The sequence below is a fragment of the Ptychodera flava genome, chromosome 15 (assembly GCF_041260155.1).
Source record: "Ptychodera flava strain L36383 chromosome 15, AS_Pfla_20210202, whole genome shotgun sequence".
Classification (NCBI taxonomy): domain Eukaryota; kingdom Metazoa; phylum Hemichordata; class Enteropneusta; family Ptychoderidae; genus Ptychodera; species Ptychodera flava.
The window spans coordinates 4555857-4582418 of NC_091942.1; the positions used below are offsets into that span (position 1 = coordinate 4555857).

Genomic DNA, 26562 nt, shown 5'->3' on the forward strand with positions numbered 1-26562 from the left:
CATATTCTACTTCTGGGACGTACATGGCTGGCTTCATATTTTTTGGGGAACTCTCCCCCTGTATCAAACGGTAAATTGTCACCCGTCCCCTCAGTCTCTATTGTCGAGTCCTGATTGTGACCTTCTCACAAACTTAAAACTTGAACCTCTCTCGCTATTGAGTGACGCGTGCACCAAAAAGCAGGATGACAGTTATTGTAATGAATGGTATCTATTCCTATAATGGACATATCCAAATTTAGAACACGCATTTCAAAATACTCTGTCGGCCACCGTAGGTTAGACTGTCGCCACTAACTCGGTAGAGATAGAGGTTGGTAGTTTGCTTCGGGATGAACCATTCGAATTTGGGGACGGTGAAGAAACCAACAAAGCATGCACTGTTCGCCCGAAGCAGCATTCAATTTTCGATTTATAACGTAAATTTAGATATTTCGTAAGATAAAAGAAGTAGTTTGTTTTCAGCAAAGGATATTTCCCCTGCTATCGTGATAGCAGACTCGGACCCACCTTAGACATTTCTTGAAAAAGCTAAAATTTCAATGACGTCACACCTTTGCTTAAAGGTTGGACCGACTGCACTTTTGAAGGGGTGGTTAAAACGGCGGAAATACCTACAAAGTGAAAATTGTCAAAATAAATCCAGTCCCGCTGCTTATGCAGATGACATAGTTGCGTAACTGAGGGCTGAAAATGCGTGAAACTCTTGAAAATTGTACATGCTCATGATGCCTTTTCCGAAAAAAATTCCCAAGTTTTGAAGGTGAAAAGAGATTGCTTGTCCTGATTCTGACCGATGACGTCAAACTTAAAAGACAAATCAAATAGTCTGCCTTTATTTTTGACAAATATTTTTACACGTACAGCAAGGCACTCTATCGATGTTTAGATGCAAACTGTTGACGTATACATGAAAATGAAACTGTATCAACGTTAACTATTCCCTCTTCTATCTCAGGATCCACGCACCAACCTGACTGATATTAAGTGAGTCTGCAGCAAGCAGACTCCTCAACATCATACTAGATAGCATTAATGTAAAATTTGTTGGTTTGTTTTTTTTTTAATTTCGGGGAAAACATCCAAAATAAATCTGGCAAAATATTTTCTAGTCAATTCTTAAAGTTTTGTCTACCTTCAATTTACTTTTGGAAAAAATGAATTTAAACAAACATCGTCTTTAGTTAAAATTATTAAATTATTATTGTAAACGAAAACGGAAGTTCAACAAGTTCGCGCAAGAGATGGCTTTTTGACAAAATGAAAATTCTGCTCATGGCATTCCTTTTATTCCTGTTTTGCACAGTCACAAAATGACGGTAAGTTGCAGTACACTGTACACTGTTTTCCCTATCATACTTAGAAACTCTGACTCGAAATTTACTTAAATGTACTTGTGGAGCCGCAGAAAGTTTTCATGTGCTAGAGTCTTGAAGTACTACTAGTATGTTAAAACCCATGCAAAATAGGACCACTGAATTTGCATATTGTAAAACACGGCTAAGGATAATCTATATGATACTACTATAGGCCTACTATTCTGACAACATCTAATCACACTCTCACCGTGACTGCAAAGTCTGCAAAGTGTTTTGAGGCCCAGAAAATTTTAGAAGACATTATTTAAAATGTGTAGAAACCCGATCGGTGTTCAAATGTATTTACTAAAATATCAACAGAAATATTGACATTTTGCCTGCAGCATTTTGTAAGCTTAGTAATACATCGTTTCATTTCTCGAAATGCACTTTTCTATTGCACTATAAAGCGTAAATTGATGACCTGATCAATCTAATTGCGGTCGCTCTATCCAAAGATGAGATGATTAATCGTTTATTGTAAAGGTAATCGGTTGAATAAAACAGAAAACGGAAAAATGTGATGTTGTAATCGTGGGAGGAGTGGGGGGGGGGGGACGTGACGTGTATGCTTTCGCTCGGGTCCTTGGCCTACTTGCCGCTGTCCTGGTGACCTCCCATGATGCATTGCAAAATTCCCGCGGAATACAGGCTGTGAGTCAAGGTTCGCTCATTGAACGTCGTTTTCAGCTGAAATCGGCGTTTTTGGCCGAAATATGGCCCCGCTGAAACACGAAAATGGGCGTGACAGCCCTAGGAAACCCAAATTTGAACAACTGCAAGCCGATCATGAGCTCTTTTTACAGGCTTTTGAAAGTAAGTGCTCTTGTATATGGTGAACTTTGGTTCGATCGATCCGATGACCGACAGCACGCTTTTTTATTGTCTGATCACGGGTCGTGGTAATTTCTGTTGTTATTTCTGGCAGATCTTTAAATTCGAACCTGCTGAGGCGGCGTACATCGTTCGTAAGTTATCGTATCTAGCCCTATAACCCCGTCTTTTCACTTATTGTATACAGAACCGACCCAAATTTACCGATTCCTCCGGACCCGGAACCTGATTTCGGTGAGTTGATATTCAAATTGTTCAAGCGAGGTGTTGTGTTATGTTGTATGCATTTCTACGTACGGTATGTGTGTCCCGTGGCTTTTGTTCAAACCACAGGGCTCACACAATTTTGTGTTCGTTGCCAAAAGTCCTCGCATAAAAACACCACAGATGTCTTGTTTGCTATACTGAAATTGTTTACGACTGACTCTTTCTTGCTTTCTCAGCCCGTGTTTCTTCATCGGACGCTAACCTACATGAAACCACGAATGTCGAGGACTCATAAACGAAGGTATTTACCACCTTGCACCTATAGCACCAGTGCTTGTACCTGAGCCTAATATTTTTCTAGTTTCCTAATTTTATTTTTGTCTCATCGCTTCATTTAATTTTAACGCGTCTCTGTTTTGATGCTGTAACTCTTGGTTAATGAATACCCTTTTTCAGTAATGAGTTATTTTTATCCACAACTAAATGCATATCAGTTAGATTCAGGTTATGTAAATTTTGGCCTACAGGACGTTCGAATCTATGTTATTATTGTCTTCGTTCGTGTGGCATCGACAATAAGTTCCTCAAATATATTTGTTGCTGCATGTAAGGTTCTACCCCAACAATCAAGGCATGAAAAGTAAAAAGTGTTGTATTCTAATCTAGGTGAGAAAAGAATGGTGTTCTTACTTCTAGAATTGTATATTAAATTTTAAGAATTTTCCAATATTCCAGGAAAGACTTTAAAGTTGACGATCTGCTGGAACAAATTACATCCAAGAAGAGAGCAGAGAGTGAGGGTGAAGGGTAAGTGAATGCAACATCTCCAGACAATTTGACTTGATAAATTTTCATGGCATTTCCATACCTAGGCATCCTTGGATGCAGCCGTACCTTTAATATTATTTTCAAATTTTTCAAAGTTTAGTAACAATGAATAGCACTGGAGTCTGAGAAGAAGATTTTACCTCCATTTAATCTGATGTGGCTCTTCTCCACTAGATCGTCTCAGTCTCTCCATTTCAACAGATTTGATGGTTGATTTGAAGCAAATCTTGAAGAAATAAGCTCTTTATCCTACACCAAGCTTGTAATGCTATCCCAAAGCACAGCTCCTTTGATGGAGGGACAGTTTAAAAATGCAATAGTGATCGTTGTGTAGGAAAAAATTACATATCCATTTAGGATGGTGGGTGGAGGGTCAGGTTGATAACCTGGATTTCAATTTTATATGATGCTGTGGCAGTGTTTTATCAGAGACAATACCTGGAGATCATATGAGAAATCCTGGCCTAGGTCAAATACCAATCATTTCCTCTTTTCTCTTTGCTGTCAATGGACCAATGGATTATGAGAAAAAATGAACCTTTGATTGAGAATTGTAAATCAGGATCATAAGATTTATTCTGATATTTGTTCTTGGCCCATCAGTGTGAAAATAGATTTGCTCACCCCAGTGTGCCTACCAGTATGTATTCATAATTTCACAGATTTCACATACATATTTACAAATTCCATTCAGTTTCATGCCATTGACATTGTACCTGCGATATCTTTATGTTGACGTCGGCAGGTACAGCCAGAGTCTCCAAAACATAAATTACTTCTATGACACAGTGTGCATGTTGTAAGTGGGAGTCCATACAAAAGTGACTGGTTTTCCACTATTTTCGGCTCACTACATGTATTTCCCATAAAAAAGTGACTTGTCCTACAAAGGGTATACACCCATGAACTTCTTGTGTCCCTAGGCGACCAACAGTTACAATATGCCACCACCTTCATCATATATTTTGAAACACTTTTTACAAATACTTGGTAAAGAATTTTGATATCAAAAACAAAGAGCTACATCCTGTTAAATGTTGACGTATTTTTCAAAGTCGTGTAAGCAAATTTCACATTATTAAACTGGATTGTAATACCCCAAATATTTGTTCAACTGTCAGGGTGCACTATATTTATAGGTGTAACGTTTGTTTATGACTTGAATGTTCTATAAAGGTCATCGACCTTTGCCACGGGGATCGAGATGCAAAGTCACAATGGAGTCCATCCCTCAGTAAGAGTACAAAAACGTTTAAAGTATGAGGCAAAAGGCAAATACTGATTTAGTAAAGATATGTACAAACTGGCATGAATCCTCTGTGTCAGGTTTGTTCACCAGTGTTCTTGTTTTCACTTCGTAACAGTGTGAAGACTGGATACATGAACTTGAAGTTCACAGGTTTCTTTCACAAGAAAGGTGAGTATAGTTAACTTTTATTGTGGATGAAATCATAGACTCTCGAGAAAAACGGGACAGGCAACTCCGATAGAGAACAAAGGGTCTATGGGATTAGCAGCGTCTGATCTATCTTGGAATAATTAAGAGGTGTTAATGGGTCGGGGAAGGAATGAAGCTGGGCCCGATCGATTGCACAACGTCCGGTTCATAGACACGTGCATGCGGGTATACGGTAATGTTTTCGGATTACAAGTTATTCCGGATTACCCGCAAGTCCATTTTTAGAAATAAAAGTGTTACAACTATTTTGAGAAGAATTCGTCAAAATGGTTTTAAAGTACTTTTTATCACAACTGGAAGTTGTGATATAGAGGTGGTTTCAACCGGTGTTTGATGTCGTCCATTTCCGTAAACGACAAAAAGTCAAAAACTGCTGAACAGACTGCGTTGATATTTGATACCGATACATAGACTGGTTCCAAGGTTCCAATTCGGAAAAATGGAGCCAAACGGAGCGCCGGTTAGATAGTTTTGGGAAATTTCTAACCCCCCTTTTTATCTAATTGATTTTAGGGGTCTTTCATATATGTAGTTTTGAAATGTACACCAATCCTGCATTGTGGACTGTTTTATGAGTTGTTGAACAGAAATGAGGTTTTGATGAATGTTAGAAATATGCAGGATGGCTGATTCGAAGTATAAGAGATTTCTATGGTCTTTTGGGCATCAAAAGCATTAAAAAAAACATATTTCATAGTTTAGATTCTCACTTTTGAGATGACCCTAAGCATTTGTTAAGTAAACATCCTTGAGTCAATATACAGACTTTGACATTCCAGAGATTAAGTATCCACAACCTCACATGTTACAGTCTTTCACTACAATGGTATGGCCCAAACCCATTGTTATCAATGGAGAGTGTGGACCTGTCTACAGGAAATTGGGGTGAACAGGTTAGACAATGACGTTACAAGTTGTAGGTTAGTTATCAAGGTAGCACCAGCATAGAGTCCTGAGCATCTGTCCATGTGTTCTCACAGCAAATTACAGGGAAAAAAATTATTTGAGAAGTTTCTCTCCTTTAAATAGAAGTATATTACAATTTAAACCTGTCATGGATAGATTGCTCTCAAATGATCTGAAACACAGTTATTGCCCATTAGCAACAATCTATAGCAAGATTTATGTAAAGTTCATGAACTTACACAAGGTATTAGACAAAAGATGACCATGACTTTGCTACTTTTCAACATTTATTTCAATCGGATTTCCCCAGCTTAGTGTATAATTTTGTAATCTTAATTACTGTCAACTTAGCTTTACTAACTTATTCATACCTCATTATTCTTACACTACTGTTATACCTTATAACCACAAAATTTCAAGAGATGCATATATGATTGTCACTTAACAAACAATTTACAAATATGTCTTCTGCTTTTTCTCCGTATACATATACATGTCTCTTTTCTCATAAAAATGAGCTTAAAATCGCAATGTGAAAAATAGTCTTTCAGCTATATGTTGCTCATTGACTTCGTGGTCTGTCTAATTCACAGTGAGTGTGGTTGTTGATAAATGCCGATAATACTAGGCGGTCATTATGTCCAAGCGCCATTGGCGGTATTTTTTAACATAATGACCATAGGTCATTATCACATCTGGAAGTTGTGATATAGGGTTAGCTTCAACCGTGGTGACAGTGTCCATTTTCCGTAAACGACAAAAAGTCAAAAACCGCTGAACAGACTGCATTGATATTTGGTAGAGATATTCAGACTAATTCCAAGGTTCCGATTACGAAAAATGGAGCCAAACGGAGCAGCGGTTAGATAGTTTTGGGAAATTTCTAACCCCCCTTTAACTAATTGATTTTAGGGGTCTTTCATATATGTAGTTTTGGAATGTACACCAATCCTGCATTGTGGACTATTTAATGAGTTGTGGAACAGAAATGAGGTTTTGATGAATGTTACAAATATGCAGGATGGCTGATTCAAAGTATCAGAGATTTTCATGCACTTTTGGTAATAAAATTGATAAAAAACAACATATTTAATGTTTTAGATTTCTCACATTTGTTATGACCCTTAACATTACAGACTTGATGACATAACTAGCTGCTGGACCTGTTTACTGGCGCATTGATTTAAAGACAAAGATCGTTTTATTTTGTAATAAGGACGTGTGATTTCATAAAACATAGTCTATTAGCCTGGAAATGTGATTTTTGCGAATATTGCTTACCCCACTGACAAACAGTGTGGTTTGAAAATGGCTGGAATTCGCTACTTCGGGACTTTGTTTTCTGTGTGCATTTACAGACAAACTCCAAACCCGCAGCACCTACCCATTCAGTATTTCATGTACAGGTGTACCCAGAGATAGAGTAGTTTCACAATGTGCCAGTTGTGATCAAGTGCCATTGGCGCTATTTTTACATATTGGTAGCGAGATTCGATGCAACTAGAAGTCTGCAGGGAGTCAGTATGTTGCTGTAAAGTGACAAAGTTTCGAATAGAAATCCGAAAAACATACCGCTGCAGTTCCAGACTTAACAGCAGTTGACATCACAGAGTTGTTTACATTCCGCAATCGTCCGTGTATCTCCGAATTTTCCCTCGTTTTTGCAGTTTTTTAACCGTCGGAATATTTTCTGTGCGAGGAGTGCTCCATGATTCGGTAAAGTATGTATGTTATCTACTGAAATGTTGTTGTTTGAAAACTGTGAACGGCCAAATTTACGAGTACAGCGTTCAGCTTTGTGTAAATGCATGTCTACCTTACCGCTTCTGACTCCATCAACCGATGGATAGTCCCGATTTATCGCGAAGTTTCTCCTGACAGCGAAAGTCAGTGTTACAAATGTATTTTCTAGTACTTTGCGGATGTAAACATGTGTAGCTTATCCGAACTTTGGTGTTTCTTTAGGCTAAAACAGTACCAAAATGTTAGAGGTCGTTTTGAGCTCCGATGGAGTAGTCATTTTTGTGTTCCCTGATTTTCGTCAAATGTTGCGTGACAGATGAAATAAAGGTCAGATTTTCGTTTCGCAGGACTGGGGAAGTGTAAACCTGTCTAACTTGTAAATGTTTGTTGTTATCGGAGATTTTTATGGTAGGGAATGTAAACTTATATTTTCGATATCTAGCAAGAGTTTTCTGTAGCGTCTATGGCTAAATGTACACTGTTTTTATCGTCTGGTTTTTTCCCGTTGGCTTCGGCTTGAATCCAAAATGTGATCTTCATCGTTACCGGAACATTCACCATGACTAATATCAAAAAACCCTCAAAATTCTCTGTGTCATTACTCGGAACGTGCCATGCAAGAGCAAAGTGTACATATTCAGAACGTCAGTTTGATCGTTAATGAGATTCAGTGTTAAGTACGAAGTATTTTTGTGGGGGACCGCTTGGCAAATAAACTTTAATGTATTCAAAGATAGATCGCACAAAGAAACCTCAGCAGTTGCCTGTCCCGTTTTTCTCGAGAGTCTATGATGAAGTAAAGATTTCATTCAGTTATTTTATAGATTTGTAGAAGTACCGTCTTCACTAATGTATTGCTCTCATTTCCAACTGTCCCATGCTAATTTGTGCATTTTTACCGATATCTTGCGATAATTAACCTAAAGTGATCTTAAATTGTTAAATTTTCAAATCTATTCAGACTATGTACTGTTATTATAAGTTATGATAAAAGCAACAACAAGTTCAAGGTAAGGCTGGGTTCTCGACAAGGCGATTTTTAGGGGTGGGCTACCCCACTGTTTTTGGAGCAATCTACTCATATGTTAATAATCATAATAAAAAAATACATTTTCATGACAAAAGAATATGCAAATTATGCAAGGTTATGCAAATTGGTCTGTTTTTCCAAGCTGTGGAGAACATGTAAGGCCATTAACTTAGAGCTAATTTATGTGAAATAAATAGATAATTAATCAGTAATAAATAACTAAAGAAATGAGAGAAATGCTGTTTTTTAAGTTAAAATCAAGACCTTAATCGCCCCATTGTTGCCATGAAAGTATCGTGCAATGAAATAACTGAAATTATAACACCAAGATTAGAATGAATGCCTGATCATGAGATGTACAAAAATATTAGTCGTGAGCATGTCAAAACAAACCATGTACTTTAGCATCGTGGTTGATTTGGTATGAATGAATGCAAGCGGTCGGTGCATCATTTCAGTTGAAATTCTAACAAAAGCGCTTCATGAAGATTATCATGCGTGCTCCCTCTCGTGGTGAACATTTTGAACTCTGCGACATGTCAGACACAAATTTCCCAAAGTAAGAGGGAAATGGGTTCCATATGGCCGAGTGACATTGATAACAAAGACAGGGGTGATGATAGCGGATGCATTTGCCAGGCTGTGTTTATTTTGTGCTGGAGTAATTTGATTCCAATTGCTGTGTGTGATAGATGGCTGTCTGGATGCCTAGGGAAATAGGTCACATTTAACCTTGTTAATATCGTCACCAACTCACAGCTGTAAAGTTCATTCATTTAATGATGATGTCACTGTCTGTACTTTTCTTCTCTTTCAACCAGTTAATAATGACAGTGAGGAAAATTGTGTCCACGTTGACGCCTTGTTACTGAAAGTCTGCCATAAGAGGCGGAAGGTAAGAATATTACAGCCGTTACAATGATTGCATTTACTCCAAAGTCCCATGTCCTTATTTATCATTAGCTAGTTTGTGAAGCGGGCGTTTGGAACATTCCTGTCCTGTAGTTCTGAATGTCTCTTAATAAACAGATGCCAGGATCTTGCATGTGTCTGGAATTGTGAGATCGCATGTTTCTTCACTTCAACAATCAGCGTCAAGGTCTATTTGATTTCGGCTCATTCAGCGTCATGGCATAATGATGCAAGTGCAGTGATCTTAAGGCGGTCACAACAACTACTGTCAAACGAGCAGAACAGACATAAAGCGTAAACGTTTAGGACAAGAATTGTGTGCTGTCGTGTGGTGTTCATAGCAGTGATATCTGCATGTCATTTCTCAGATGTTTGGCGCCCCCTAGTGGCATAATCTTTGGGAAAAGTTGCTTACAAATACCAGTATGTAAATTGTGAAAAGAAAACTGCAAATGTCCTAATTTGCCTAATCGTTATTTCCCGAAAGCAGTAAGTCATACTAAGTAGCCTTAGTATGACAAGTTTTGATGGAATGTAAATTATGTGAATCATGAAAATATCACATACCATAATACTGCATTCTGTTCATATAACATGGTTAGGGCATTCAAGCATTTTGAACGACAGAAGTAGCAGTTTCTTTTGCTTTCTGAAGTGGAAGTATCAATTTTTCAAAAAGGGATCACTTTTCCCTTTGAGAAAAATTACCAAAACACTGTGAAATATGATAATTCCTGCACTGTTTTTAAGTCTACTCATGAGTCAAGTGTTCCTACCACTGCAGGATGTATCCTCACCGATTATGAAGACGTGTCTGGGTCAGAGCACAGTACCAATCAACCCAGACACCAGTAACAGTGATGCCGTCAAAGACGTCAATACCTTGTCAGTTGCCAGTGATAAGTTTAGCCACACAAATGGCCACGCAGTCAAATCTTATTTATTAGTGTTGAGGGTGAGTTGTCCCAAGGCCAGAGATCCCAGCGTGGAAACAATCACCAATGGTGAAGAGATATTGTCCTTTGGTAAGTGTTATTGTGTGTGGGTTTTCCTTCAATTCAAGTGAATTGAGAAATGATTTTGGTTGTGATAATTAATTTACACTACGGGGAAAAAGGCCTTCTAATTGTTCAGTGCAGCGCCGCCATCGTTTAAGCTCTGCCATTGCTATTGTCAATAGCAACAGATTTTTCAAGATGGCGGCGCCCAGAAAGAGAAGCTGCAATTATCGAGTTATAGTACTTATATATCTAAAAACAGCTGTAAATACAGGAGACGAAAAGTAGAAAATGATACTGCTGTATTTCTTTTTGCTAGATATACTTCCCAAGATATGTCGGATTATTGAAATACACCTGCAGACTGATTATACAGTCAATGTTTACAATATCGCGCAACGCATGTTGATGTCGCCGAACACCAGCAATACAAATGCAAAAAAATGAACAAATTATGTATGCATTCAAAAATCGAAAACCACACAATGGAAGCATATTATCTCCAGATAATATGTGTAATTTTTTATTTACATAGTGGCAGCAATAAGCATAAAGAGGCGAGCGATGTAAATGGGGTCGGTAAAGCATTGCAGCCGGTGAAAACGCCGTTGTTATCTATAGGGTATTCTGCATGTAAGGCGCTGAATTACTTGCGTCTGTAACAATGTAAACTTTAAAAAATTAAAACAAAACTTCAAAAATCTTAAACCATACAATTGAAGTGCACAACATCAAGATTATTTGTGTATTTTTTAAAGTCAATAGCTGAAGGAATAATAATCTCCAAGCGAGCGATTGATTCGGGACAGGTGAATAATCACAGCCGGTAAATATGCCATTGTATTTGTATGGGCTTGGGAGTAGTAAATTACGTCGCCGAATCACGACAGTAAAATGTAAATTTAAATAAAACCAACGCAACAGCAAAACATCAAAATAATACCCTTGTAGGACAGTATCTTAAGATTGTAGATTTAGATTTTTACATTCATAGCTGAAGAAATAAGTATCTTGAGGCAAGCGATCGGCACGGTAGCGGCGAAGAATTTACAGCCGGTAATATACTGGGTGCGGGAGGGAGTAACGTATACGCGTACGTCGCCAAATCACGAGAGGAAAATGTAAATTTACACGAAACTAACGGAATATCCAAACATCGAAAATAACACCCTTGTAGTACAGTATCTCAAGATTATAGATTTGATTTTTACATTCAAAGTGGGTGAAATAAATATTTTGAAACAAGCGATCGGCACGATAGCGGCGAAGCTGGTAGATCATCAGCGCCCATTGTTTTCTATGGGGCGCGAGTATGTGTGTTGCCGAAAAACAGAAGGCTGTAAAAATGTAAAAATACAATAATTTGAGCCAATATTTAAAAATCGAAAACGATACGATTGTAGAACGACATCTAAAGATTACGGATTTAGATTTTTACATTCATAGCCGATGAAATAAATATATTGAAGCAAGTGATCGGCACGATAGCGGCCATGAATTTGTAGATAGTAGACGCCATTGTTTTCCTATGGGGTGCGGGCAATGTGTTTTTTGTCAAACTACAGACGGCGGTTCAAGTGTAAAATCACAAGAATATAAGCATATATTTAAAAATCGAAAACGATACGATTGTAGTACGGCATCTCAAGGTCTCAGGTGTGAATTTTTGTATTTATGAATGAAACACTAAAAAAATTGAAGCAAGCGATCCACAAGGTACCGACGACGGCGCAAAAACCATTGTTTACTATGGGAATTTTTCATATCATTCATCCACACTTGCAATACCTAAAACTCGCCGGTTCAATTTTTTCATTTTTTCGCACGAAATGGAAGAAAAGACAGTCGTTCGGATGTTCATTGTAACAAAAAACGTATCGTTTTCGATTTTAAAATTACGCCCTACTTTTCTGGTACGAATTGGTTTCAGGCTTAATTAGCAGTGGTGCTGTACGCGATTCGGACATAACCGCTTGTCTGTGTCAGCATAATTTTGGCAGAATTTTCGTAATTTATTTTATGTGTAAGTAAAATACTTACATATACGTTTTCATGTATATGTATACTATATATTTAGAGAATCTTTAGGACAATGCTAGCGTGAAACGGCGGCAATAGCGTTATATTATTTCTGACGGGCGTCAATGTCAATGAGACAGCGTGTCGCTGCCGTTGTGGGTCATGAATAATTCATTAGGACGACTACGCGTGAAACAAATTGGCTGGCAAAAAACCCGTAGTGTTACATCCGTGAGTTGTCGACAGGTGTAGTGCAGTTATGATAGTGTGATGTGTTAACCCTTTGAGTGCTGTAATTGTTCCCACGAAAATTTTAGTGCAACATTTTTACCAATTTTTATGAATTTTTCTGTAATATTTTGATAATTTCGGACCAAATGGGCATTACATTTCATTGGCTACAGTTTGCTATCAAAATTTTGACAAAAATCTGAAAAAAATTCACTGGAGTATAATTTTCTAAAGGTGACAAAAATTGACTTTGGCGCTCAAAGGGTTAATGGATGAACATGGTCTTGATTGATAGTACACTGTAGAAGCAGACTTGTCCATTTTCAAAGGAACCATCATGTGCTAGTGATATGTATTCAATACATCTTAGGCCAAAAAAAAATAAATAATGCTGTTCCGATAACATGGTTTACAAAAATAGGGTAGGTAGGTCGGCAGGAATTTTTTTCCCCAAATGTCTTTATTTTTAAATATGCATTTTTCAGGGGTTCAGGTTGGTCAAACACTGGCCACATTTCCAGAAAAATGTATCATATATATAAAAGGAAAAAAACATAGAAGACATCCTTGTTCAAGCAAAAATCAAATGCCAAGTAACAGACGCAAGATTTTACAGGTCTTTTCTTTCTTTTGTTTTACTTCCTGTTTACGTAGCTCTAAAAGTTTAGGGTCAGCAGGTAAAAAATAGGGCTGACTCGCAGTGATTTCGAAGCTGTTATCCAATTGGGTGGCTGAATCTTACCAATATAATGAAAACAATACAAATAGACTCCCTAAGTGGCTGTGAATAGTGACAATCGACCAATCAGATATAACCTTGCAAACACGCTGCGAGTCAGCCGAAAAAATAGGGTACGTCAGGTTATCGGAACAGCACAATATTTTTTGTTCGGCCTCAGCATTCACAAATATGCCAGGTCAGTCTTTGTCTGAATAGAAAATTACCATGAGAAAATTCACATAATGGTAATTGACTGACATCGTTCATGCATGACGTATGCTGATGAGAATGAGGGTTAGATAATGAAACAATCCTTGACTGGAATATGAGAGAGTGTAAAACGTTCAATATGATGAACTATGTCTACAAGTGTGCTCTTTAACAAACGTGATTTCTGGAAAATGTCAAGTCAGAAATTGTGGAAATTTCTTTGCGTCAGCCATATATCTTTATATGTGAACTAAAAAATTTGTTTTTGTCGTGGCACATCGTTTTCACTTAGAGGGCACACTGATCTTTTTATATTTACATCAAAATTTAATGTTTTCTCTTTTCTAGCAGGTGAACCTGACAAGAAGAGACTTAAATTGAAACATTCCAATGACAGATCTTCTGTAGATTCTATTGTATACGGCGCAGAGCTTGTAGTCTACGACAAGCACAGACGATGTCTTTTAACAGACGGAGACTATGAACTGGCGCTGCAGGAAATGGGGTCAAAGGCTAACAATAGGAGAACAGCATCCTGGGAAACTATCATGGATGGTAAAGTAAGTGTGAGCATCTTTCATGTTGACTTAATGTTGAGATGGTGTCATTTTAATGACTTTACCTGGCTAATTTGCAATCAAATTACAATTTTATGTGGAAAAAACATTAAAATATTCCGTATTTACTCATTTTGTACATGGAAACATTTGTCGTAGTTCATATCTCATTATTGATTAACCTCTGTGCATTAACTGAAAGAGGGTTTATGGAGGATGATGTGATCTTTAAACATGTCACAAACATCTGTTGAATATAACATAGTTTGCATGACCTACATTTGTAGGAGATTTTGGAGGAAAGAGAGCCTTTGCTAGTGTATGTCATTTATAGAGCCATTTGTAAGAAATGTTTATGCCTGTAGTTCTTTTTGCTGGTTGCTTTGACAAATAATATAAATATTCATATTCTAAAAGCATTGTTGGTCCAACATGTGATACAAAGTAGCTCTCAGATTTCAATAGTTTGCAAAATGTCTTCAGTTTCTGTCACAATATCAGACAAATAGCTGAAAAATGGCCAAAACTGTCTATTATCGCCCTGCAAGGCCATAGCAAACAAACGTCTATTGTTACGACAAATATTCTTATCGGCAGAATACAATCTTCTGTTGGTCGATAATGAAACTAGAGTCCCTATGTAGCATTATTATCTAAACTAACCTAAGTAAAGCTATGTTTGAACCATTCAAGCCATGTACAATAATCCTTACATATTGATTAGATGTAAGACACGATATTTGACAAGTTTAAAATCTGAAAATGATTTTTCCACTTTCTATTCAAAAACATTTTAAAGTCCTATTCCTGAAATTCTTCATTTTCAACTCTTTGATTCATAGAAAAATATATCACTTCAGTTGGCCAAAGTTCTGGAATTAACAGTGATTGAATTTTCCAATGCCTCTTGCAGCCTGTAGGTCCCTTTGAAGTGTTCAACATTGGACCAACGTTAAAATTTCACCTGTCATGGAGTAGCACAGCCCTGGACAGAGCTTCATCCCATGTCAGCAGGCAGCTGCATTCCTCCCCTGCAAAACCCCTCTCTACTGCAAATGTTACTATGCACAATGGTCAGCAAGACGGTGAGTTGATATGTGTTTTGTAGAAACTTTGATAACTACTCTTACTGTCACTACATTTGTAGATATTCCATCATTTGAGGTCAGGGATATTAAATTTAATTTTTACTCAGAATAATGTTGAAAGAATTGTGCCTTTAACCTCGTTTATTGTTGTGATGGTATTGTATACTCTTTGAAATTTGACCGTTCTTAGCTCCAGTTCATACAGCCAATTCTTCAAATAAGATCAGATTCCATTTTAACCACCGTCAACATTAATAGTTTTATCTTTATGAAAGTGAAAGTCAAATGCTTTGTGTCAGATCCTCTCTCATAGCTAAAGCTGCACAACTTTTTGTCATTGATTCCAACACCAGCAGTTTGACATCCTGTCTGACACAAATTCAACTAACAGCAGTTTCCAATCGTACATTATATGTCATAACAGTAACTGCCACAAAAAAAATTTGAAATGATCGTTGAAATTCGAAGTCATTGTTGCCATGTCTCTTTCCATCCACACAGATGAGAAATCAGACAGGGCCAAAGACCTGGCGGCCGTTGAAAAATGCCGCCGAGAGCTGACCCAGGAGCCCAAGAAGAAGCAGCGGATATTTTATCAATTTTTGTACAATAATAACACACGACAGCAGACTGAAGCGAGGGACGATTTGCACTGTCCATGGTGCTCCCTGCATTGTATGAAATTGTATAGTTTACTAAAGCATCTTAAATTGTCTCACAGTAGATTTACCTTCACCTATGTGGTAAGTAATTGTCAAATTTTTCCCGTGCTCTTCATTTGCAACCAGGTCATTCCTTAGATGTTTATATTATTCTGCTCTATGTGATAGTTACATACTCTATACACGGAGTATTAATTCCAGTGTCGGTAGACTGCTTCCAAATGAAGGCATTATCTCAAGTTGAAAGATCAACAGTCAAAACATTTGATAAATTTCTGATTATTTTAGTTCTGTATCACAAGTACATTTATTCTTCTCCTTAAAGTAATCACGTCCAACACACATGCATTATGTACAGTATGCAGTATTTTTATCGACAAATGAATTCCAGTCCAGAATAAAGTCACAGGGTCAATACCCTCCAGGAAAATCCTCGGAAGTCCTGGAATTTTAAAGCTTCTCTGAGAGTCGTGGAAAGGTCCTTGAAAGTGAAATTGAGTGCTGAAGAATTGATTAGCCACCGACAGTTTTCAAAAATAATAAGATGATCAGTTGTCATAGTGTGTAAATGATATGTACAATGAAAATGATGTATTGTAGAAAGACCTCTGGAAAATGGTATTTTGGCCCTAAAAAAGGTCCTTAAAAATTGCTGAAAAAGTCCTTGACATTGTAAGTGACTTTGAGCTTAAGGACCTTGTATTCAGTTTTTTAACAATGACATTGGGCATTACAAGCACACAGGCTGTGTTTCCAAGTTTAATGCCAGGCATTTTGATATGATTTCAAAAGTCAAATAAGGAAATGTATTTTCCAGATTGAGCAAAGGGACTTGAAAATACATCAAAAGTGACAGCATAGGGTGCTATAAGTTTTGTCATTGTTGCACAATTCATGATTCTAGCAGTAGTTACACTAATGCTTCCTGTATCCTACAGACTGTAACCATTAAAATAAAGCCACTTAATGTAATTTATGAAATCCATAGCTGTACCGTGCAGTTTAAAGTTTAAATGTCAAAGTGAATATTTTAATTAGCATGAATTCATCCGTAGATCCGGCAGATAAGATAATTGGTATATTCATTTTCTCTTTCAGCCTCATCAAAAGGGAGCTAGGATAGATGTGTCCATAAATGAACGATACGATGGTTCATACGCAGGAAATCCACAGGATTTGTTCACAGGCTATGCATTCAGCAGGAACGGCCCTTGCAGGAGAACGCCTGTTACTCAGGTTTTAGTATTCAGGTACAAAGAGTAATTTCCTCTTCTACTCTCAAACTTTGGATCTTTATACTGGAAAATAGTTTTGAAAAGTATTCACAATGGGAAAAAAATTACACAGCCAGAGAATTCATCCTAATTACCAACAGTTAGTTACTTTTGTAAGATATTTACCGGCTCATTATGTTGAACAAGAAATATTCTATGTGAAAATATTCACCATTTTCATGTGAAAAAATTCACTCAAACTAACAAAGGGTCCTTATCAGTCTACATGTTATGCAAATTAGGGGAACATTTCATGGAAAAGCTGGAGGAGTGAATTAAAATGCTCTATGCCCTGAATGTGTAATGATGGACACTGTAAGACTTGGTCCTGTGAGTAAAGGCAGTCAAATCCATACCCACATCTCACAGCATTTAGTAAGAGTGAAAGCTCAGCGACACAGTATAGAGGGCATTGCAAGTGAGTTTTCATGATATTCTGTTCATAAATTACAGGCCGAACAGACCCAAACCAAGTCTTTCAGAGTTTTTAGAACCAGACGAAAAGGAGATAGAGGGCACTAGACCGTGTGTGTTAGGTCATAACAGGTAAATGAGACTTTAAATATTACATCAAATATAATGTCACAGGCTCCTTACAGATAAGTGTTTTCAGGGTGATTTCATTCACACATGGTTAGTCATGGATGTTCAGACTGGAAAATTATATGTATACTTGCACCATAAATGAGTCCAATGATGACTTGCATTTTGTCAAGAAGGCAAGATTTTGTTGACACAGTTTCACTGTTTTTATAGTACCCTCCATGAATAGAATGAAATGGGCAAGAAAACTGTAACAATTGGAGGACAGAGGATGGTGTTAACAGTCTGCCATCATGCATCACAGAGGGCGCTATCATGTGACACTAAAGTCTCATTGAAATTATCCTTCTCTTGGTACATTTGCTTTGTACTTGAGTGTTTAATGGCTTTGATCATTAATGTATTGGCACACAGTCATTGAAAGTTATTATTTAATGTCAAAGGGTCATTCAAGATGTTGTGTCCATACTTTAGTGTTGTATGATGTAAGTTTACTTAGAGCATAAGTTAAGGAATTTTTTGAGTTTTCTAGAGTCAACCCAATACACATGTAATATCTAAAATTATCGAAAGACAAAGAAACAACTCATGAGGTGTATTGCATAGGAGGGTACATACTGTACCAGTCTGTTGAATTTTACAGTGTTATGTTTATGTTTGATGTTTTTACAGGTTGTACTACCATACTCACACATGTCTGCCAATCAGACCCGAAGAGATCGACGTGGATAGTGAAGAGGAAAATGACCCGGAGTGGCTGAGGATGAAAACCCAGTTCATGATCGATGAATTCACAGACGTCAACGAGGGAGAGAAAGAATTGATGAAACTGTGGAATCTACACGTCATGAAACACAAGTAAGTTTACCAGAATTGTCACGGCACACCTGAACAACACTGGGACCAACATTGCTTATGGAAACAATCAGGTTCCCATAGTTGATAAAATTTACACCTGGGATTATACGTTTGGAAAATTGTTCCCACCGGGCCCAGTAATCTTCAGTCTTGCCAAAGAGTTAGGCACCACCTTACATTGTACATGCTCTTCTAGTCAGTGTAGATTCTGAATCATCATATTTGTCAAGGAATGAATAATAAATGCATCATTTACACATGTGCTCAGCCCAGACCCATTGTTGAAAATACTTGAAGCGTAAAGGTTAAAAGCCTTGGTAAATATTTATGAATACGACCTTGGACTGGTAAGTAGGAAGGCATAACCCTAATGACTTCAAATGATCCATTATCAAAAATACCCGATAGGAACATGCATTTGAAATTGCGCCTGCAAATAACCCAGTATTTCATGGTAAATCACTGGAATTAGCAGGGAGATTGTTGACGAGGGTCTTGGAATTTTCTGGATTGAAGTCAGGTGCCAAAGGGCACTTGTTGACTGTGGGGAACGAAAACACACATTGTCTTTTCTGCCATCCCATCCTATACTTGAATTTGACTTTGTGATAGTGGTCTAACACTTATTAATGTCTCCAGACATAAAATTTGGAAGCGTGCCAGCAGTGTTCAGACTGTCCAGTCCTGTTTACGTGAATATATCTAATCCTATAGTCATGAATACCGTAAAATTCCCAGTTGAAGCCCGGCTTGTATTAGAAACATTTTTGAGGGACCCCTGGGATCACGCACTGAAGTCCAGGTACGGCTTCAATTAAGTACATTTCCTGTGTTTCGATATTTTTCTCAATGCTCACCAAGCATTGCAGGGGCAATCGCTATTGTTATGCAAATTAGTACCAATGAATTTTGCGTGAATAAATTACCCGCATAAAAAGCCCCTACCCTAGTGTAACTCCAAAAGAGAAACGTTAGGAGAGTGTATTTGGTCGTTAAACTTGGTAAAATTCCTTTTAGATAATAAGGAAACTATTAAAAGATGTTAAAACAATGGGAAACTGGAGTTCCCTTGACAGCATCGTAAGGAAAATGACACGTTTTTCCAGTACTTTCTTGATTCTCTGACCCTGCTGACCCCCGTCCCCTAAATAGAATAGTCTCACTAAGGTCGGCCATGTTGACCAGCATACAGCATGCATGATGTCTTTGTTTCAAGTTTAGGGGTTTTTGGACGCTGAAATTTCACAAAAATGTCACTTCTGTATTCAGAGATTGTACAATCAATTTCTTTGGACGTGTAAGTCGATTTTGAAAGCGATAGAAGATCAAATGGTGTTGAAAAAAATCGTGCATAAAATTAGCATAAATTAAGCGTCCATGGCAGATGGGTCCCCTTGATTTACAGCTGTCTTGTGTTGCCGAACCGGTGGCTCATACTCGGATAGTGCAATAAAGGCAAGTGAATGACCTTTGGTAACTTTACTGGCATGTTTTTTGTGAACTGTTTTGTGGTCAAATTTTATTTTCTCATGATCAAAAACGGAACGTGTACAAGCTTATATGCACCCACCATGGTCATTCAGCAGCCACAGTACAGTATAGGCAGTTCATTATGTCAATATGATGCAGGTGGTGTTGTTGTACGTCAGGCATCGGTAAGGGTACGTGGGTATTGAATGAAAACTACGTATTTGAAACATGGTATCTCAATCTCTCAACTATTTTAACTTGTACACAAACACCGTTGCTTCAAAATTGTTGCATCAGGTAATTGACTATGGCGGTGTTTACCACACTGACAAAAACTTTGGCCGTGTTCAAACATACACACAAACTTGCCGATACATGGGGCATTGTTTGTACTTTTGTTACTATCAATGACAAAATGCACAATGGTAGTAGTGTTAAAAAGGAACTTATTATTGGGTATTTCTTCTGTAAGAAAGACACCTGTCAATCATTAGCACAAGTCAATGACGCATTGCAAGCTAGCTGGTGTGAATTTCAGCATGCAATTGTTTCATGATGGGCCCAGAGACGGGGTGCGGCTTCTATAATGGTACAATTCAAAAACCCAAAATGGGCAAACAATGAGCCAAGACAATGTTTCAAAGTCAGGGTGCGGCTTCAATTAGAGGTGCGGCCTCAATTGGAATTTTACGGTATATCTTATCCTGGACTCATCCTCTACTCATAAATATATCTAATCCTATTATCTAATCCTGTACTCATGAATATATCTAATCCTGTACCCATGAATATATTTAATCCTGTACCCATGAATATATCTAATCCTTTACCCATGAATATATTTAATCCTGTACCCATGAATATATCTAATCCTGTACTCATGAATATATTTAATCCTGTACCCATGAATATATCTAATCCTGTACTCATGAATATATCTAATCCTGTACCCATGAATATATCTAATCCTGTACCCATGAATATATCTAATCCTGTACTCATGAATATATTTAATCCTGTACCCATGAATATATCTAATCCTGTACTCATGAATATATTTAATCCTGTACTCATGAATATATCTAATCCCATACTCATGAATATATCTAATCATATACTTCTGAATAATTGTTGGGCCTCTCACAGTTACATTGCAGATAATCAGATGCCGACTGCCTGCCGACACTTTGTTGAGGAAAAGGGAGAGACCATTGTGAGGCAGAAGTTGCGGCGTAATCTTCTTCTTCACCTGGTCAACTTGTATGACTTCAGCTTGATAAACCCTTGCCATATCAATAACACAATGGGACTACTCAATAGAATCAGAGAGGAACTTCAAAACAAGAATTTACCCCCAGACTGTAGTGAGGGGGGAAACGGGGGAGGTATTGACGATGGTGTCTGCGGTGATATGACGAGAAAAGACCCACCATCAGGAAACTGTGTGGAAAGGGGACAGCCAGACGTGAGTAACCCATCACCAACTTTGTGTTCTGGCAAGTGAGGTTTACGGCTGATGGTGATTTCTTGGGCAACTCTCGGCCCTGAACTTTCCAAAGAAATGCAAAAATCCTCACTGACCACTGTAAAACACAGGCCTCACCCAGTGACTGTAACCTTGATAATGTGATTTCCTACCTGTCAAGACAATATAAAATGCTAAACGTTTTTGCAAAAAAAACCACAACCTTAATTTCGTAAGGTAAACATAACAAATCTACAGAAAAATGTATTTGCTGAACCATTTTTCAGTAAAGAAGTTGTGTCCTCTCAGAAAATATATTTCATTGTTCAGATGATTCACGGAGTGTCTATCCCTGTGCTTGACAATGGAATGACCTCGGTGGTCATAGTCTGTATTGGGTTGGTCCACTTCTCAAACGCTAGCAGGGGAGATATGTTCAACAAAGGGTGATGGAAAGATAAGTAGAGTTTGGTTCATTCCAAACAGAGGCAATCGACCAACAGTTTCTCTGTACGACTGTACCGCACATTAGTACGTTGGTTTGTATTTTTTGTGTCGACTTTAAACAAGGTATGAAAGATGAGATTGGCTTTAAGGCGAGTTGGTTGTGGAACGTAAAATTGCTGAACACAGGCTGTGGAAATTTCGTGTCAACTTACCTACCAAAAATTGTGAAGTAACATAACAAAAGGAGATGTATGAAGGGTACTGAACAACTCAAGACAGTGCCGCAGTATTGTTGCCTGTAATATCAAAACGAAACGTCTATCTGAAATACTGGAGATCTACAGCAGCTGAACTTTGGTGATCTTGACATGTACACTCAGGTCAGCCTGCATCTCATTAGGTTTTGAAGTGTCTATATTTGAAAAAAACCAAACTATCATATCGCACCTAACATTCTGCGTGCTTTGTGTGAAATGAAGCAAAAAGCTACATAGAAAGATTTTCATTTGTTTTATCTTGTAGGTTTACTTTATGGAAAATTTTGAAATACGAAAAAAAAAGTTACTAGAATTTCACCATAGTTAGTGCTGATGCTTCAGAAGATCTTTTTTTTATTTGAATGTCTGAAACCTGTCTGGTCATAAAGCTTTAGAGTTTTGTATAAAATAATGAAAGTTTCTGCCATAAATTATTTCTGCGACAGTTTCAGTTTGCTGTCTTTTATGGAGATGGGGATTCGGCATGAGTGAAGTAATTTCAATTGTAGAGCAGCTGTGAAAGAAATGTGATCACTTTTTGGTTGGCTGTGATTGTCAATGTGACCATTAGAGGAAGGAGTATAAATCGTGCCGTAAGGATGATTATCTCAAAGGAACAAGTGATGTATAGTTTCACAAGTGACAGATCCCATTGACGGTTAATTGCCATAAGTTGTACTTGTGTTAAATGGTAATCATGAACATCCAAATAGCAAATGTTGTAAACAGACAGCTTGACCCCTGTTTAACCTTTGACCCCGTGGAATGATTGCTATTGGTGCGCTAGTCGCTCCACTACCTTGAAATCAGAAAAGTTTTCCTTGAAAATAAAAGGAACTTTTTATCCTATGCTCTTGTTTATTCTGTACAACCTGTGCCTTTCTTTACATGTTTTTTATTTACTTTATTAACTCTCTTAGACATCCATCGACCAATGAATCTGTATACATTGTATCATATCTCTCACATCATGTGTGGAAATTTTTTTTAATGCACTTTCTCTCCGATGTTGGCATGATTTATTCCATTACCCTTGATTGCCATGAATTTAGAGCAGTATCAAAACAGTATCACATGTTTTGTGGTAACCTTAGCAACCACAACCACTCCAGGACAGTATTAATTTCCCCATGTCAGCTTTTCTAGCTGTCCATGTTTGTCCATATCATGGCTAGAATCTCTGACATGTTAATTTCAGAGGAATTATCACGCTTGAGATGCATTTCTATTCTGTAACTGGTGCCGACATCAGATCTTATCTCTCCAATTTTAAATACCTGTTTGTTTCTGTCATTTGCTTACTGTTTATTTCAAGAAAACAAGTGGAGGCGCAAAGATAGTGATTCCATTATAAAAAATTCAGAAGCAACAGTTTCTTGATTTTAATGATCATGTATTATCACCCTCAGTTTAATCTTGGATATGTTCTGACAGGCTAACAGGCCACTATTTAATTGGGCAGCTCATGGCAGTGCTTAAAGTTTTGTAAATTTCGTATTCTTGTCTAATGGTTAGTCACTGTCGTACACATTTTACTCCGCACTATTGTCGCATTTTGCCTCAATATCCTTGAAACGATGGCAAAGCATCAGTGAAGATCACAGACAGGGTTTTGCGTTAATCACCATCGACCTAGGGGGTCTTGATTGTTAGGGGTACCCAACTGGAGGATCCCAATAAAACCCCTGTCTGTTTGAATCCAATGGTTTGTGTCCACTATTTCTCACAAGTGCTTGCATTAAAGGGCCAGCAACTGTAACTTCTGATGTTTTTTTCACTGTTTTAGTTTTAATGTCAACTACAGTTTCTTGTTCTACTCCTCAAACCATGTTGAGATACACAGTATTGAGTTTGTAAACCCATCCTGTACATGTAAACTGCATTGTTATTGTTGAGCTGTGAATTCCAGTTCAAACCAGAATTCAAATATAAACAATAACATGTATAGACACTATATTGGCAAGATGAAAAGTTGGTGTTTTAACCTTCTCTAGGGAGAAGAACAAGAAGGTGCAATCTTTACATAGAAATTGAACTTGTGAAAAAGTCATCAAGTGTCACAGCTACTGGCCCTAAGAACACAGATTGGTAGTTTCTTCACAAGTTGAATCCAACGCTTGTGTTAGATTTCATTTTCTACATTTGCACTGCAAATTTCAGGTTGTCCATTTTCAGCCCAATGTAAGAGAACAATAGGACAGAGAATTGTTCACATTGAGAAATACAATTGTGAAAGTTGAAATCGCTAATTGAATTTAATTCCATTGTTTGAAATGCTCTTCTTGTTTAGTCAAACTTTGTAAATATTTCCTAATTGTACATTAAAATGTAGTTTCCCTGTGATATGTCGTGTTTGTAGAGTTTTTCAACGCAAGCTGTTTCTTCTCAGGGACTTCTTTATTCATTTCCTTCACTCTGTGGTTTCACTTATAGCACTCCAATCTACACATGATTTTATTGCGCAAATATTTGAATGTTCATTGTTCAAAATCAAAAGCTGTACAGAATCATCATCTGCCCCACAACCAAGTTTTTTTTTAGACACAGCAGATGAATCCTAATGTGACCTTTGACCTTGCCCATGAGGTGCACAAATTGCTTACTCAGAGAAAAATATGAATTTGACAGGATTTGAACTGTCATTGAACCTATTCAAGTGTAAGTAGTGTTTTCTCAATGTCAATCACTCATACCTTTTGTGGAGATTGCTGCACTTAGCATGGGAAAAGAACCTCCAACTGCTATCATGTACCATTGTACAAGTCAATCTGGCGATGATTTGGTTACATGGACCCATGAACATCTGCCAACCAACCAATCAGGATTGAGATCTCTGATTAGAAGTGTGAAATTACTTACCAACATCTGTCATCCAACAGATAAGCATCGATATATCTGATTAGTGGCATGCAATTTCATCGGAACATTTGCCAACTGACCAATCAGGATTGATATCTCTGATTAGCAGAATGAAATTATTCATGAACATCTTCCAACCGACCAATCAGGATTGATGTTGTTGATTTGTAGTGAGTAAGGACAAAAGATTTGTCAGCGACTCTTAATTTTGTAAAACTTATGTTTTTTAAAACCAATATTGAACAATCTCAACCGTTTATAATTTTTTTAAAGAGAAGTAAATATCTTGTCTGAAGGTTAACCCTTTTTGTGCTGAGATCGGTCAAGTTCATACATTTGATGTGTGTGATCTCATGACTTTAGCGAATTCATTCCAGTACTGTTGTCGTCTATTCTCTCTATGCAGTACAATTATGTGTGTATATTTTTCCAGTCCTGGGTGGGGAGGGTAGGGAGGGGGCCACAAAGAGGAGGATGGTGATGTACTGTAAAGTTTTAGAGGAGAAAATTCACTTCTTCGCAGAAAATTTTTAGTTTGTAGAGTTCTGTTAGTTATTCGATGTAAAACTTTCTTTTTTCCAACATGTATTCATTTGTAGAGACATACTTTTAGATTTAAAATTAGAACATTACTTATTTTATTCAAGATTTCTTTTTCCTCTCATTTATTTGGTTGTTTATCTAGCCATATTATGTGGTATTTGGTCGATTTTTTTTATTTATGGAACATTTCCTGCATAATGTCAACATATGGAAGGTGTTCGGAGTGCAATAAAGTATTATCTGTTGTTGAAGACAAAGGCTGTCTCCAGTGGACAGTGGTTTTTTTTCTTTGACAGAGAGGGCGCAATTCTGCTCATGTGGTATGTAAAACTGCCCTTGACCTTTGACATCATGGACAGAATCTACAATCAAAGTAAAGACTTCTATGCGGTGATGTGAAATATAGTTGTGATGGTGGACAAAAATGACTATTTCAGATTGTCAGAAATGTTTATCTGGAATTGAATCGATGCAAAACAATGTGACTATCTGTAGAACGGCTGTTCTCATGTGCAGTATAGTGTTTTAAACATACATGAATGAAAGAATTCCTTTGAAAAAACTCCGAAGACATTGCAAAGAGTCTACAAATGGAGTAAGAAAGCTGTCAGATAGTGCGTTTTAGGAAAGGAGATATCTTGACAAAAAAATGGCAAGCTAGCCTCTTCAATTATGTAAGCCACATCTACAACATTTCACTTTGTTATAGATAATCATCCGTACTGGTGTGATTTAGTTTCGTACCTTCAGAAGTTGTCTTCAGTGATGGCACAAGGGTCCTGGTGGGTTTTTCGCACACTGGGCCAAAAATATTAACCCCCCCCCCCCTCCAAAAAGAAAGTAATTGGCTTTTTTCCTTACTGATAATCTCAGTGTGAATTTTTCTCTTTCATTTGTAGAGATCATTTTTAGCTCCATATTGCTATACGCATGTACAGTATGGGGGAACTATTATTTGGATCAGTCTGTTCATCATTTGTATGTCTGTCTGTCTGTATGTCAGTCCTTTGCAAAAACTTGAGAAGTGTGGCATGATCACGTCAATATTTGGTGTCAAGATGTGTCATCCACTTTATTATTTTT

The 26562-nt window shown here is 37.5% G+C and overlaps 1 protein-coding gene across 2 annotated transcripts; it reads left to right on the forward strand.

The window, feature by feature from the left end:
• Positions 1 to 1977: 1977 nt before the first annotated feature.
• On the forward strand, positions 1978 to 25736 carry LOC139150964 (polycomb protein suz12-A-like). 2 transcript variants are annotated; one of them, XM_070723447.1, is made up of 14 exons: positions 1978 to 2174; positions 2380 to 2426; positions 2636 to 2700; positions 3135 to 3206; positions 4592 to 4644; positions 9187 to 9260; positions 10062 to 10302; positions 13805 to 14016; positions 14927 to 15098; positions 15603 to 15844; positions 16862 to 17013; positions 17491 to 17583; positions 18253 to 18438; positions 21055 to 25736. In XM_070723447.1, the coding sequence occupies exons 1-14, from the start codon at positions 2075 to 2077 to the stop codon at positions 21410 to 21412; spliced, it is 2067 nt and encodes a 688-aa protein (XP_070579548.1). In that variant the 5' UTR covers positions 1978 to 2074; the 3' UTR covers positions 21413 to 25736. The 2 variants fall into 2 exon arrangements, with proteins under 2 accessions (XP_070579548.1, XP_070579549.1); XM_070723448.1 differs by having other exon boundaries at positions 13808 to 14016.
• The last annotated feature ends 826 nt before the right edge of the window (positions 25737 to 26562 follow it).